The 14373-nt window shown below is 42.7% G+C and overlaps 1 protein-coding gene across 1 annotated transcript in view; it reads left to right on the top strand.

The window, feature by feature from the left end:
- arhgap35a (Rho GTPase activating protein 35a) overlaps positions 1 to 14373 on the top strand; it is a 69102-nt gene that overhangs the window by 34751 nt on the left and 19978 nt on the right. The window contains exon 2 of the mRNA XM_086216246.1: positions 5415 to 9264. Coding sequence (XP_086072372.1) covers positions 5530 to 9264 — 3735 coding nt within the window. The 5' untranslated portion in view covers positions 5415 to 5529. The remainder of the gene's footprint in view (positions 1 to 5414; positions 9265 to 14373) is intronic.

The following is a 14373-nucleotide window of genomic DNA, read 5'->3' as shown; positions in this document are numbered from 1 at the left end:
GCTGCTTTTGTGCAAGATGTACAGTGAATTAATCTCTCGATTAAGGTTTCCTTGAGGAGAAATACTCTTGTGTGCTCATACCATAGTCATGTCTCCCACAACATTTTGTACTTTTTGTCTGTACCCTTGTTAAGTGAGAGCATGATACTGGAAGGAAGTGGTATCAGCGTGAGGACAGCTCCAATTCCCTACCCTCAACCCCAGTTTCTTACTAATGGACAACAAGTCCCGAGAGAGCAGGAGAGGAAGAGTGTGGGATCGAGAGTTAGAATGAAATAATCCCGGCAGACAGGGATGGAAAAACCTATATTATCATGGAAATATTTTGGATGACAGCAAGAGGCAAAAAAATAAAACGGAAGTGTAAGTCTTTGCAGACTTACATTATGCAGCAGTGAATAAGAGAGGGAAAACATTTTTTGGATCTAAGCCGGTGAGAGCTGGCCAGCCTCTTCTGTTAGAGAATAAGAGAGAGTTTCCTCCTCTGCCTCTCTGTCATCATCATCACGCTCACACTGCTTCATGAGTATTTCATGACCTTTGTTTCTGTCAACTCCCAGCCTTCCTGAATCTACAAAACTGAACTAGCAGAAAAGCAGAAAAGCTAGCTAGGAAGCCACCCAGGCGGGATTCCTCACTGAGCAGTTCCCCTTATAGACGAGACATTTTTGTCAGATTGTCAGATTTAGTCATCATTTGTCAGCTAATGGACACCATGAGGAACAGCACTTCGCATTCACTGCCAGTAGAGTCTTACTTCCCTCATTTTATTACACTATAAAAATGAATCCCTAATGTTGTCAGCACATAATCATAAAATCAAATACTTAAACTCACATTACTCCACTTTCAACCAACATTTACTAGTTCCCTCATTAGCTTGTCTTGACTTTAATTGTCCTCAAATCTGCACTCTGAACATTCTTACATGCATGCAGTTTTTCTAAACTCTCATTTATGCAAAATGTTAAAATGATAAAGAGTTGAAAAAATATCAAAACAGGCCTAACAGGCTCTCTTCAAACTCCTGGCCGATGCTCCCAGGCTTACTCTGGTCAGCTCTGTAATGAGAGGAATGCAGCCACCCTGTGAAGGCTACATGGCTGCTACTCATGCTAGGCAGTGATCACATCCTTTTCCCCTGCTGCCCTTTGTAGCACATGTTTTCATGAACTTCACGCCCTGCTGCCCCAGCATTAGCTCAGTCGACCCTCTAGTACCCTACCTTTCCTATCTTATCCTATCTCCTTTGGCTTCTTTTGTCCTTGAGACAGTCAGTGACCTAGAAATGGGAGCAGGGGTCTCGTTCAGACAAGATTGTCATGTGTGTTTCAACCATTTTAAAGCGATCGATTGGTTAACGCTTGTGAGAGGAAGGAAGGAGGAAATGGGGATGTGGTCTTTCGGAAAGTCCTGATTGTAACTCTGTTTGTGATTAGGTAAGGAGATGTGAAGGGTCAGACCCTGACCCTTAACTCATCCAGGCCTCACCATGCTCTGCCCCTCTTTCCTGAGGGGATTCCAGCGTGCAGCTCACATAACCCAGGCCTCTGATCTACCTCCCCTTCCCCTCTCGTCCATTCTTCTCATACCCCCATTGCCTCCATGTTCACTAACTTCCCACCTTCCCCCATTGCCTTCCACTCCTTCCTGCACCTCTTCCACCTCCTCTCCTTCTCTGCTTACACTCCTGTTTCAGGGTCAGGGGCTGATACAGCACAGGCCCTAACCTATCTCTGCCTCAGCCTTAAACAGCTCTGGGCCTGAAGGCAGTGGTATGTGGCTGGACATGCGCGCCAGACAATCAGGCCTCAGGGTGAATTGGGAGACTGGCTGCTCTACAACTGGACTGCTGCACTAACGCAGCAGTAGAGCAGTAGAGCTCAGGCAGTGGTGTCTTTATAGGTCTATGAAAAGAGGGAATGCGTTCTCTAAATGACTAGATCTATTGTCTATGAAATTCTGCTTTTAGATTGCCAGTAGGCAGGTTGTTGAAACAAGCAGATTTGTTGTATATATATATTCTATTTTATCTTTCAGTTTGGGATGGGCATGGCAGTTGGATTTCTCTGTCCTCCATCATCTGTGGTTGCTGCTACTTTATAAACTGTTACACCCTCAAATCAATTAAGATGGGCTTCTGATCTGTTTGCTTCTGTCAGTGTCACCCGGACAGACCATAAAACAAAGGCGGCTGCATTAGCTCTTTTTTTTTCATTCCTTTTTACAGCTATTACAAATGCTTCACACTTTATAATATGAACAAACACCTAACTAAATTCCTATTGTCACTGTACAGCAGTAATCGAACAACAGATGTCTCAAAATCACTTTTAACTTGAAGATTCACATCCACTCACGGAAGCATCCTTAGCAAAATATAGGTGGTGTCAGGGAAGCCAGTGTTATTAAGTTATCTGTTAGAGAATGTGTTAGCCTTAAAGCCTCTAGATCAGCACTCCACAAGTTCTAATACTGTAAATTGGCTTGTCTGACGAGACTTAAAAAGTAAAATACTTAGTGATCGATGTAATTCCCCACCAAACCTTTCGTGTTCCTGTGCACCTGTTTAGTATATCAACTATGAAAATTAGCAGACTATTTTACATGTTCCGTTCCGCCAGAAGTCCATGTTCGGGGCAGCAGGTCATGTTTTTCTTGTGGCTGATTTAGTCGATGCTGTCTGCTCTGTAATGTAAACATGAATGGGTCAGGGGCACCTTTTAACCTTCTGACATTCTACTTTTATATGCATCATACTTGCAGGTCCTCTATTGCAGTCAATGCTGTGGACACTGTACTGTTTAAAATTTAGCTGGACATTGAATGGTTAATGAATTCTTTTATTCATTTATTCATACTTAAAAAACAGTCTGGAAAGAGAAGGTTACAAATGGACCGTGATTTCCAGGTTATAGACCTAATAGTATTGTTATAGATGAGAGGTGGGAAGAAAAGAATTTGAAGATGCATTACGATTTCTAATTGAAATGCAGTGAATTTGATAGTTATTCACAAGCAGCAGAAATGATATTCATACAAAAACACAACAGACACCATGAAATGTATTAAAAATGTCCTTCCATCCTTCCATCCATCCATCCATTTTCTTCCGCTTATCCTGTTAAAGGTTCACGTGGGGGCTGGAGTCTATCCCAGTGGTTTTCGTGCGAGAGGCGGGGTTCACCCTGGACAGGTCTCCAGTCCATCACAGAGCCAACACATAGAGACAGACAACCATTCACTCTCACAGTCACACCTACAGTCAGTTTAGAGTATCAATCAGCCTCGTCCCCTCTTAATGTCTTTGGACTGTGGGAGGAAGCTGGAGTACCAGAGAGAACCCACACAGACGCAGGGAGAACATGCAGACTCCACACAGGAAGATCCCGTGCCCGAGCTGGGACTCGAACCCAGAACCTTCTTGCTGTCAGGCAACAGTGCTAACCACTGCACGACCGTGCCACCATTAAAATTTTATTTTGATATTTTAAGACTGTCTTTGAAGTGATGACTAATGTCTGCAGGGTGTTTACAGCCACTATCAACAATCTGTATCTGAGGACCTGTTAGTGTTGTCTGACCACAGGTGGAGAGAACTGGAATTAGTCCTCTGGCACTACACAGCACTTCCACAAGTCAGAAGAGGAAGAGTGAAATGCAAAGGATGAAATTTCTTATGTTCTGACAAATGACAATAACTTCTTCTGAAAATTGACTTGGAAATTAGACATCTCCAAATTAGGAAAAACAGAAGATGAAGAAATGCATGTTTTAAAATCAAATTTAGGTGCATTGACAATTGATGATGAATTATTAAGGGGTTTCTTGCTCTTATGATGGCAATCACACCCATTTGATAAGTGCTTGAATCGTCCCATCCCTGGAATTGATATCAAGTCAGGTTAACTTGAAACACACCCATCTTATCATTGAAGAGAAACTAACTCTGGTCGCCTTGATGCATTTTTCATGCATGTTTCATCTACAAATATCAAAACACAAGACATTCTTTTTGATAGTGATTCTCTTTTTTTGCTTTCACCTGGCAACACCCTGGGGTGGTCTGGCCTCTGTAATATTACTTCCCTGGCTGATTGGAGTTTGTTTTAAGAAACTGGACTTTTAGAGGGCCCCCTCACCTTAACTATTAGATTTGAACTTTGAGTATTGGCACTTTATTAAATAAACCTTGAAATAAACCTAAAGAGAAATACATCACATAGCAGTCAATACATGACAGTTAAGTCACATTATACAGTTAGTTCCACTGTATTGAGTTCCCACCCCCCCCCCCCCCCCCTTTATCATTTCCGTCATCATCTCCTCTGTAGCATTGTTGGATTTTGAAGTTCATCTTTGCGCATCCACAGTTCTCGGATGCCTGACAGACTCAGTTCAGCTGCTTTGTCTGCTTTTGTGCTCTCTGTCAAATGAACTATTCATGATGAATAATGGTTTTAATGTCTGTTTTACTCTATAAAGTCCTTGGTTATGACATGGATAGGGTTTTCTCCCACTGCAGTAACTATGTTGTCTGTCTTGCAGCTTTGGAGGAGTTGAGTTCTTTCTAACCTGTGTTGTCTAATGATAGAATAAATTATATTCAACCAGTCAGTTAAGCCTTTATGTATGTGCTAAAGTGTGTGTGTGCTTTGACAACACACTACCAAAGTAAATATGTGGAGTTGTTCATGAATCCATATTGGCCAACTCTGATCTGTTTGCAGAGAGCTGTTTTAGAAAAATAGGAAAACATGTTTTTGATGGAGAGGAGTCAGCCAACAGGCAATGCAGGCTTTTAAAATGCAGATGGCTTTCCCTAGTTGGCCAATTAGTAACTTTAGCTCTGGAACGCTTATCTGCTTTCATCTTCTTGTGTGTGTCTTTCATTTTGGGTGCAAGGAGCTTCGTGTGCCTGTGTTTTCACAAGTGCGTGTTCTGTTATGTATAGTTTGTGTGCACATTTATATGCCTGATCTCTGTGATGGAACATATAACCATATTCTAATGCTGCAGGCACTGAGATGGCCAATCTTGCTGCTCAAGGAGTCATGAGTCTCAAGAATCATAGGAATGAATTGTGGATGCACCAGTGTTAGTGGTGCAGTTCTCTTAAGTGTAAAACTTAAATGAGTTGAATGGGGAAAATTTGCCTTTACTGAGCTACAGTTGGGTTAAGTAATGTGCAGCATTCCAACAGCTTTGCCAGTGACCTCAATCTTTTCAGGAAACATTCACTGGAGGAAAAGGATCTCAGATTAAACATTATTAACAGTACATAGGCAATAGGAATTTATACAAGCGACACAGTAGCTTTCTAATTAAAATACATGTAATTGTTACATGTTTGATTTCAGTATTTCTCTGTCAAGTAATTGTATCTTCCCATTCTCCTTCTCTTTATTATGCAGGGCAAGACTCCAGTCCAGTGAACTCCTCTTGCATGGAAACCCTGCTTTCTTGGCAGCCTCTTCCTCTCACTAGAGCTTGAGGCCAGCATGGCAGGATGAGCCTCTGCCAACGATAATGATGGCCAAAAAGCAAGATGCCCGGGCACCCACCTACAACCTGGTCGTGGTTGGGCTGTCCGGTACGGAGAAAGAGAAGGGCCAATGTGGTGTGGGAAAGTCCTGCCTCTGCAACCGCTTTGTCCGGCCAAGTGCAGATGACTTCTACCTAGACCACACCTCTGTTCTCAGCACCAGTGACTTTGGAGGCCGTGTGGTTAACAATGATCACTTCCTATTCTGGGGAGAGGCTGGGCGGACAATGGAGGAGGGGCCAGAGTGCCGTATGAATGTGGTTGAGCAGACAGAATTTATTGATGACCAGACATTTCAGCCACACAGAAGCACAGCATTACAGCCTTACATCAAGAGGGCAGCTTCCACCAAGCTGGCTTCGGCTGAGAAGTTGATGTACTTTTGCACAGACCAGTTGGGGCTGGAACAGGACTTTGAGCAAAAGCAGATGCCGGAAGGAAAGCTAATGGTGGATGGCTTCTTACTCTGTGTTGATGTTAGCAGGGGTATGAACCGTAGTTTTGAGGACCAGATGAAGTTTGTCACAAATCTCTACAACCAGTTAGCCAAAACAAAGAAACCTGTGGTACTGGTTCTCACCAAATGTGATGAAGGAGTTGAGCGCTATATTAAAGACTCCCACACTTTTGCCCTAGCTAAGAAGAACTTACAGGTGGTTGAAACATCTGCACGCTCAAATGTCAACGTTGACCTAGCCTTTCTGACACTTGTTCAATTAATAGACAAGAGTAGAGGAAAGCCCAAAATCATCCCTTATTTTGAGGCACTGAAACAACAGAGTCAACAGATTGCCTTGACTAAAGACCATTATGAGTGGCTAGTCAACCGAATTGTGAAGAACCACAATGAGACATGGCCTGCTGTCAGTCGTCGTATGCAGTCAGCCCCAGAGTACAAGGAATATGTTTTCCTTGAGGGCACAGCAAAAGCCAAGAAACTCTTCCAGCAGCATGTGCATAGACTTAAACAAGAGCATATAGAAAAACGTAGGAAGGCCTATCTTACCACTCTTCCGCAAGCCCTGTCTGTACTGTTGCCAGAGTTGGATGAGATAGACCACCTTAGCTGGTCTGGAGTTCAGAAAGTCCTGGAGACAAAGAGAGATTTCTCTCAGTGGTTCATAGTATTAGATGATACACCTTGGGAGACCACACCACACATTGATAACATGGAGTATGATCGAATCCCCCAGGACCTCCTTGAAACTCCAGCAGCTGAGGCTATCTATGAGACCCACCTGGAGCAGCTAAGGAACGAACGCAAACGTGCTGAGATGAGATGGGAATTCAAGGAGAAGCTAAGTGTCTCTCCTTTCATTACCCCGGGGAAACCCTGGGAAGAGGCTCGAAGTTTCATCATGAATGAAGACTTCTACCAGTGGCTGGATGAGGTTGAATATCTGGATATCTACAACAAACACCAGAAGGAAATAATAGATCGAGCCAAAGAGGACTTTCAGGAACTGCTTCTTGAATACTCTGAGCTTTTTTATGAGCTGGAAGTGGATGCAAAGCCAAGCAAAGAGAAAATGGGAGCCATTCAGGAGGTACTGGGTGAGGAGCAAAGGTTTAAAGCCCTGCAAAAGCTGCAGGCAGAGAGGGACGCCCTGGTCTTGAAACATATTCACTTTGTCTATCACCCTACAAAGGACACTTGCCCCAACAGCCCCCACTGTGTCGACTCTAAGATAGAGCAGATACTTGCCTCCAGATTCCCTACCCGCTATGCATCATCAGACAGCTCAAGATCAGATGGGGGGAGGGCAGAACGTATTAATCTTGTCATCCTAGGAAAAGATGGACTGGCTAGAGAGATGGCTAATGAGATAAGGGCCTTGTGCTCCAGTGATGACAGGTACGTGTTAGATGGAAAGATGTATGAGTTAGCCCTTCGTCCCATTGAGGGCAATGTACGTCTGCCTGTCAATTCCTTCCACACACCAACCTTTACGCCCCACGGTTGCCTGTGTTTGTACAACTCAAAGGAATCTCTCTCCTATGTTGTTGAGAGTTTAGAGAAGCTGAGGGAATCAACCATTAGTAGAAGTGAAAGAGAAAGCAGCCTGGCCCAACTCCCACTGTCACTCCTTCTTGTAACTAAGCGAGGGGTGGGGTCTATAGGGGACATTGGGGGTGAGACAGCACAGACTCTTATTCAACAGGGTCTGCAGGTGGCTGCAAAGCTGCAGTGCGTCTACTTAGACCCAGCCTCTCCAGGCATGGGTTATGGACGCAATGTCAATGAGAAGCAGGTCAACCAGATGCTGAAGGGCCTCTTAGAATCAAGGAGAAGCATAGGGAGCAGCTCTCCTCCCTTACCCCCCACATCTTCTGCCTTCAGAGACTCTCAGTCCCAGCCAATGCTAGAAACAGACCTGAAGATAATCATGTGCCTCATGTGTGGTGACACATATGACCTAGACCAGCTCCTTGCTCCATTCTTGTTGCCTCAGCATTGTCGTCCTGCCTCAAGCCTCAACAGCGGCACTTCTGTCCAGCTGGATCTGAATGTTGGAGGTCAGAGGCAGAATATTGAACTGTCCTTACTTTCTTTTCATTCCTCATTTTCCCTTCGCAAAACTAGACTGGTCCATGGTTACATTGCAGTTTATTCTGCTCGTCGCAAGGCTTCAATGGAGACATTGTGCGCTTTCCTGTGTGAGGTTCAAGATATCATCCCTGTCCAGTTGCTAGCAGTAGGGGAAAGTCAGATGGAGTTTTCAGACTCAGAGTCAGCAAAGGAGCAGGTCAGTCAGGGTGAGGAACTTGCCCATGAAATTGAGGCCAGGTTTAACACAGTAATATGTGGACATGGTGGTGTAGTAGGGGGGCTTCATAAGATAGACCTTTTCCAGGCTTTTCTCAAAGAGGTGGTAGAAAAGCGCACTATTGTTGAGGCTACACACATGTATGACAATGTGGCTGAGGCATGTACCAATGAGAGCACCAGTCCTCGATGTGGCTCTCCAAGTCCAGTTAATATTCTCATGGATTCAGAGGATGATATTGACCCATCACCACCCTACCCTACCCTGAGGGAGGATGTAAGTCTTGGTCCCCACCTGGGAAGCTTCAAGCTACCTGATCTGGAGTCAAGTGATACGTTTTCCGTCATCTCCGAGCTCAGCACCTTTGAGAGCAAGCTGAACAACAAGGTTCCTCCACAAGTAAAGCCCAAGCCTGTCCGTAAGGTCAATCTTGGGCCCTACATGGACCAACAGGGTGGTACCAACCGCCGCTCCTTGCCACAAGCTGTCACCTGGGCTCCAGGGAGTGATGGTGGCTATGATCCCTCAGACTATGCAGAGCCCATGGATGCAGTGAGCAAACCTCGACCTACTGAAGAAGAGAATATTTACTCTGTCCCTCATGACAGCACACAGGGAAAGATAATCACCATTCGCAATGCCAACAAAGGTCACTCTAATGGGAGTGCTGGTGGGAATGGGTCAGACAGTGAGGCTGATAGTAGCTCACTTGAGCGCAGAAGAAAGTTGTCAGCTTTTGGGGTAAAGCCTAAACTTTACAGAGACCGATCTAAACGGCTGGGCAAGTTCAGCAGTTTTAGGACAAGCTTCTCAATAGGCAGTGATGATGAGATGGGGGGTCCACCCAAGGCTGGCCAGGATGAGGGAGGAGCCCAAAAGGACAACTCTATGGAGGAGAGTGAGGATCCAAAAAGGAGAAATATACTTAAGAGCCTGCGCAGAAATACAAAGGTTAGTATATGTGAATCCATCTCCATAAATTGAATAAAAGTAAGACATATGGGTTAATGCAAACTTCCACACCAGACATATCTTTCCAAGCAATGAAGCATTTAGGTCTCAGCTACATGTAGCTATGTAGCTGTGTGACTCAGAAAAAGTGTTCAAACTTAAATGGAGAGCATTTCAATTTAACCAGTCAGTTCAACTCAGAAGTGAACAAATCTGGCAAAATGTCTTGCATATTTATTAAGGAACACATCCAATACCCAAGTATTACTAAGCAATTTTAAAGCATTCAGGGTTTTCACAACCAAAGCTTCAAATTACCTCCTCTCTAGAAAGTACATAGAGTAAAGTGTCACTTTTTAAACACTTCCTGGAACTTGTATCTCCAGTCTATCTCATCAATAGAGGATGTTGTGCTTAAGTACGTACATGTATTTGTTTATGGGTGTGGAATTGAAATACTTTGCCGAGATCCAACAGCTGTGTCCTTTTGAGAAAATCTGTTCAACACTTTTAACACTCAAGTTGAAGAATAAGCAAGTATAGTGTGTGTGTGTCTCTCTCTCTCTCTCTCTCTCTCTCTCTCTCTCTCTCTCTCTCTCTCTCTCTCTCTCTCTCTCTCTCTCTCTCTCTCTCTCTCTCTCTCTCTCTCTCTCTCTCTCTCTCTCTCTCTCTCTCTCTCTCTCTCTCTCTCTCTCTCTCTATATATATATATGCTTTATTGTTTAGCTCAGTGATACTATGACCTACTGGAGTTCCTGTTGATGAATGTTTGCTATCTTCTGTGCTCTGTGGAAGATCTGCAAACGAGACGGATTAATTGAGTGTATAAAGATACTCAATATAAAGATACAGAGCCACAGTGTATCATTGTGCAATTTTAAATATTTACGTGTGTTTGCTTTGTTGCATTAGGTTTACTGGAGCATAAGACCTACAATAATAATAATAATAATAATAATAATGATAAAGTTTGACACATATTTTAACCAGAGTTTGAAAGCATCATTATTGTTCATTCTGAAGTGTGTAATTGTCATTCGAACAATTGCAGAAAATCTCAACACAAGTTTTTGTCAGAAACTAAACCTTCACTTCTAATTGTAATTTACGTAGCACAATATTGCTGTCGCCCTTTTTTAACACCAGTTTTACTCCAGCTTGTATCTGTTGATAGTGACAAAATGTGCCGTTCTAGAGGCTGACAATGAAGAATTCCAAACATTATAGTACATTATATACACTCTGCATTGTGGGGAGCAGTTGCCATCATTAAGAATACACCTTTGTTTACATTGCTTTGACTTCTACCAAACACAACCACAGCGCATTAAGAAGCACTAAAAAAACAAACAAAAACAAATTGACTGCACAAATATCAAATGCAAGATTCCTTACCAATAGAAGCTGTAAAAGAAACCAAAGGAGAGATTCTTAGACAAAATAAATTATTAATGTGCTTGATCTGTACAGAGAGCAGTCTGACTGGCCCTTTTCAGAAAGTGAGTTTATTGAAAATGGAGGTATTTTTCAACAAACCATGAGCTTTTCTCCTCTGTCTTACAGAGTCAGACAAGTTGTTTAATTTCACACAGTCCACATCAAAGCGTGTATCGAAGCATATTAATTAGAGGAAGTTTGCCGTGAATTAATTTGTTACCAAAGAGCTATCTAAAGTTACCGCTTTAATGTACATCAGTCATTTTCCTGAACAGTGATGCATGCCATCACATTGAAATATTTCACCCTCAATGCAGAATAAAATCCTCACATGGCCTTAGAGCTGGAAGTGGTAACTGGTAGCATCATTTCCATAATATTGGCAATTAGATGTTAGTTCTGAATGTGAAGGATCCTTGAAGAAGTGTGGAGTGAGTGTTAAATAAGCCGCATAATCAGTAACGTGCTTTAACAGAATATAAATAATGTTTAAATGTACTTCATTTGTCTCATTGATCTGCAGTCTGTTGTTTTGTTTCAAAGCTGAAAAATCAGTCGGTTTCCCATGCTGGTCATGAGATAACAAGCTTTCACCATTCCAGCAGTATTTTAGTCTTAATAAAAAAAATAAACAAACACTATGACGATGTCCAATTCCACAGCTACTACTGTTTGACCCCACATTTCCATCCACCCATTTTCTATACTGCTTATCCGTTAAGGGTCGCGGGGAGGCTGGAGGCTGGAGGCTGGAGGCTGGAGCCTGGAGCCAATCCCAGCTATCCCACATTTCACATATTGCTAATACCTATGCCATTAGCAGTCCACTGCTAACTTGGACAAACAATTGCTGGCAGTGATAACCAAAGAAGGTTTATACAATTTTTGGAGTCAGCTGAGTTGACTCTGTAGTCCTACCACATAGAAGATAAAATGATACTCCAACAGCCTTTAGGACACCTCGTATCAGAGTTGCATTTATACCATGTGCGTCATCTTATAATTTTTTAACTTGAAAAAGTAAAACCAGATGCAAATCAGGATTACTCATGTTCGTTTATGGTGTTTAGAAGCCAGTGTGTCAGAGTGTATTGTGTAGAGGCTGTGGACAGTGATTGGCTTGTATGTATTCATAGTCTTAGTGAGTGGTCAGTTCCTTGTGGTGCTGCCCTTACAATCTATTCATTGTCATCTACTGTAGATAGTGTGGTTTACCGTTTGCTGTTCAAGCTGCTGGTCAACATCTGCCAGTTTAACTTTCTTTGCTTCCTTCCTTTCATTCTCCCATAGTCATAATATTTCCCCTCACTTCTTGCTGATTCATACTTTCAGCTTCTCACATTCCTGTATCACTTATTCTCTATCCTCGCATTGTGTTCTCCTCATCTCACATCTTTCTTTCCTTTCTGCTGAAGTTTTAACCCCCCCAGTCTACTCCTCTCTCCTGTTTATTTCTGTGCTTGTCTCTGACACATGTTGTGCTGATAGTTTTTGCCTTAGACTGTCTTATCAGTCCTGGTATGCTGCTCATTCACAAACATGGCGTGATACAGAGGGCACAGCTGTGTATGTTTTGCATGTGCATCTGTAATAATTACATGGTTGGCAGTAGGGTGCAACAATAGGAGGATGATTATGGTTTTATTCAGTTGTGATGTCCAACTACCTGTGACGGCTGCTTCCTTACACAGTTTAACAATGCCTGAACTGATTTGTCCTTGCAGTAACTGACGTGTGTCATAATGTGCACAATGCTGTTTGTCCTTTGTTTTCTTCTGTTAAAGATTCACCATGATGCTAGAGTATTTTACATCGGGATAATTTTTTAGCTACATTCATGACCAGTGAAGTGGAAAGCCCAGTCCATGCACCGTATTATTGAATATATAAGCTCCAGTAGCTCTGACTTCTGTCTTGACCCTGTGCTCTGACCTTGTCCTTGAAGGAGATGTTGATCTAACAATAATGCATTCTCTCTACATGTTTCAAAACAAGACCCCAAGACATTTGCAGTCAGCAGAAATTACATCAGTGTTATTATCATAAAAAGATTCCATTGGCCCATTTTTTTATGTTTCAGTCACACTCTAAAGACCCACAAAGATGTTGAAAATTATTTGCTAACGTGAAAAAAGCACTAGGCTTCCTCCTTGTGGGTGTCTTCTGCTGCATAAACAGGTAGTAAGACCTGGAGGTCCTTGTCCTCCTGCCAGCCAGTAGCTTTCTTGTTATTTTCCATGACGCTTCCATAGCATATAGGGTTTAAACACAGTGCCAGAGTATTGAACCAATCAGTAATGTTTAGCCCATCTCACAGAGACTCTTGAAGAAAGTGCTCCCTCCTGAGGTGTCCTGTGTATGAAACAAAGTTAGTTTCTGTAAAGGTTCCTAGTTCCTGGGGAAAGTTTCAGTCATCAAAAATGAGTGCCTCTGTTTTGTACCCTGGAGCAGGTCTGGACTCGAGCCTGAGTGAAGATTTTATCAGCTGATCTTGGCTTTCAACATATAAATATTGGTGTATAAGTGTTTGCGTGTGCATCAGTATAAAAACTTCTGAGATCAATCAATGTGAAATAAATTATGTTACTATGTAATGTACTATATGCACTGCAAATACTTTTCCTGTTGCACACACTACACCCAAATAGTGGTATCTGCATCAGTCAAGCTGTAATCTACATGTCCACATTACTGGCCATCATGACTCAATTGTGGTGATAAAAAAAATGATAATGTCCCATCAGTTGATCCTTAAGCTGCTGTCTAAATAAATAAAATAAAAATAAATAAATAAGACTCCATTTTCAGTCTGCTGCTGCCTGATATCCCCACAGGATAAGTGACAGGTTATTGAGTTATTTGGTCATCTCAGAAACATGTTTTTTGGCCGTAGACTGTGGTTTGGGTTTTAAGCAGCAAACAATCTGCTGGTGTGAGCCTTAGGGTACTGTCTACTCTGAGTTGTGACAGGCAGGAACAAATAATTGAAACTGGATTCTGAGTCCATTTTAAAAAACCCTTTTACCTCAGGCAATGACCAACTGTGTGTCTGTCCTGGCCACCCTCCCTCCACATTTCCCCTCTCTGCTGCAGTTTTTTTTTTTTTTTTTTCCAAACGTCCTCAGCCAGCAAGTGGAATGTTTCACATTCCTCTGTCACCTAGCTCCAGTCTAGTGTCTTGGTGTAAGAGAGCAGGACAAAGAAAGGAGGAAAACCAACCAGAAATTGAACATAAACAATGCAAGAGAAAAGTAAGAGATAGTGATAGAGCTGTCAGGTCTCTCGTCTTTTCATGTTGTGGCTTCATGTTTCAGCATCCTACAGTGTACATTAAGGCTCAGCGTGTCATTTGTATGCTATCATTAAGGACCTGTTTATCTTCTGTGGTGGAGGTCTGTTTTGTCTTCTCTGTGCTGGCAACATATCCTGTCTCAGTCAGCAACTAAAAGGAGTGGCCAGAAGGCTGAACTGCAGGAGGAGAAGACAGTGAGAGGGGTGTGGGTGGTGGTGGTGGTGGGGGTGTATAGAGGCAGCCTGCTAAACTCAGATAGGCACAGATATACAACACAGTCAGTGCGATGGGATACTAATAAATTATGAGCTGCCGCTTGGAGCTAAAAAAAAAACAAGCTGCCAGGGAGTTATGACAGGTCAGTTATTTACTGCCAAAAG

This window comes from Aulostomus chinensis, chromosome 10, assembly GCF_037954235.1.
Source record: "Aulostomus chinensis isolate RoL2024-O1b breed Wild chromosome 10, RoL_Achi_v1.0, whole genome shotgun sequence".
Lineage (NCBI taxonomy): Eukaryota > Metazoa > Chordata > Actinopteri > Syngnathiformes > Aulostomidae > Aulostomus > Aulostomus chinensis.
This window is presented reverse-complemented; position numbering and strand designations above follow the sequence as displayed.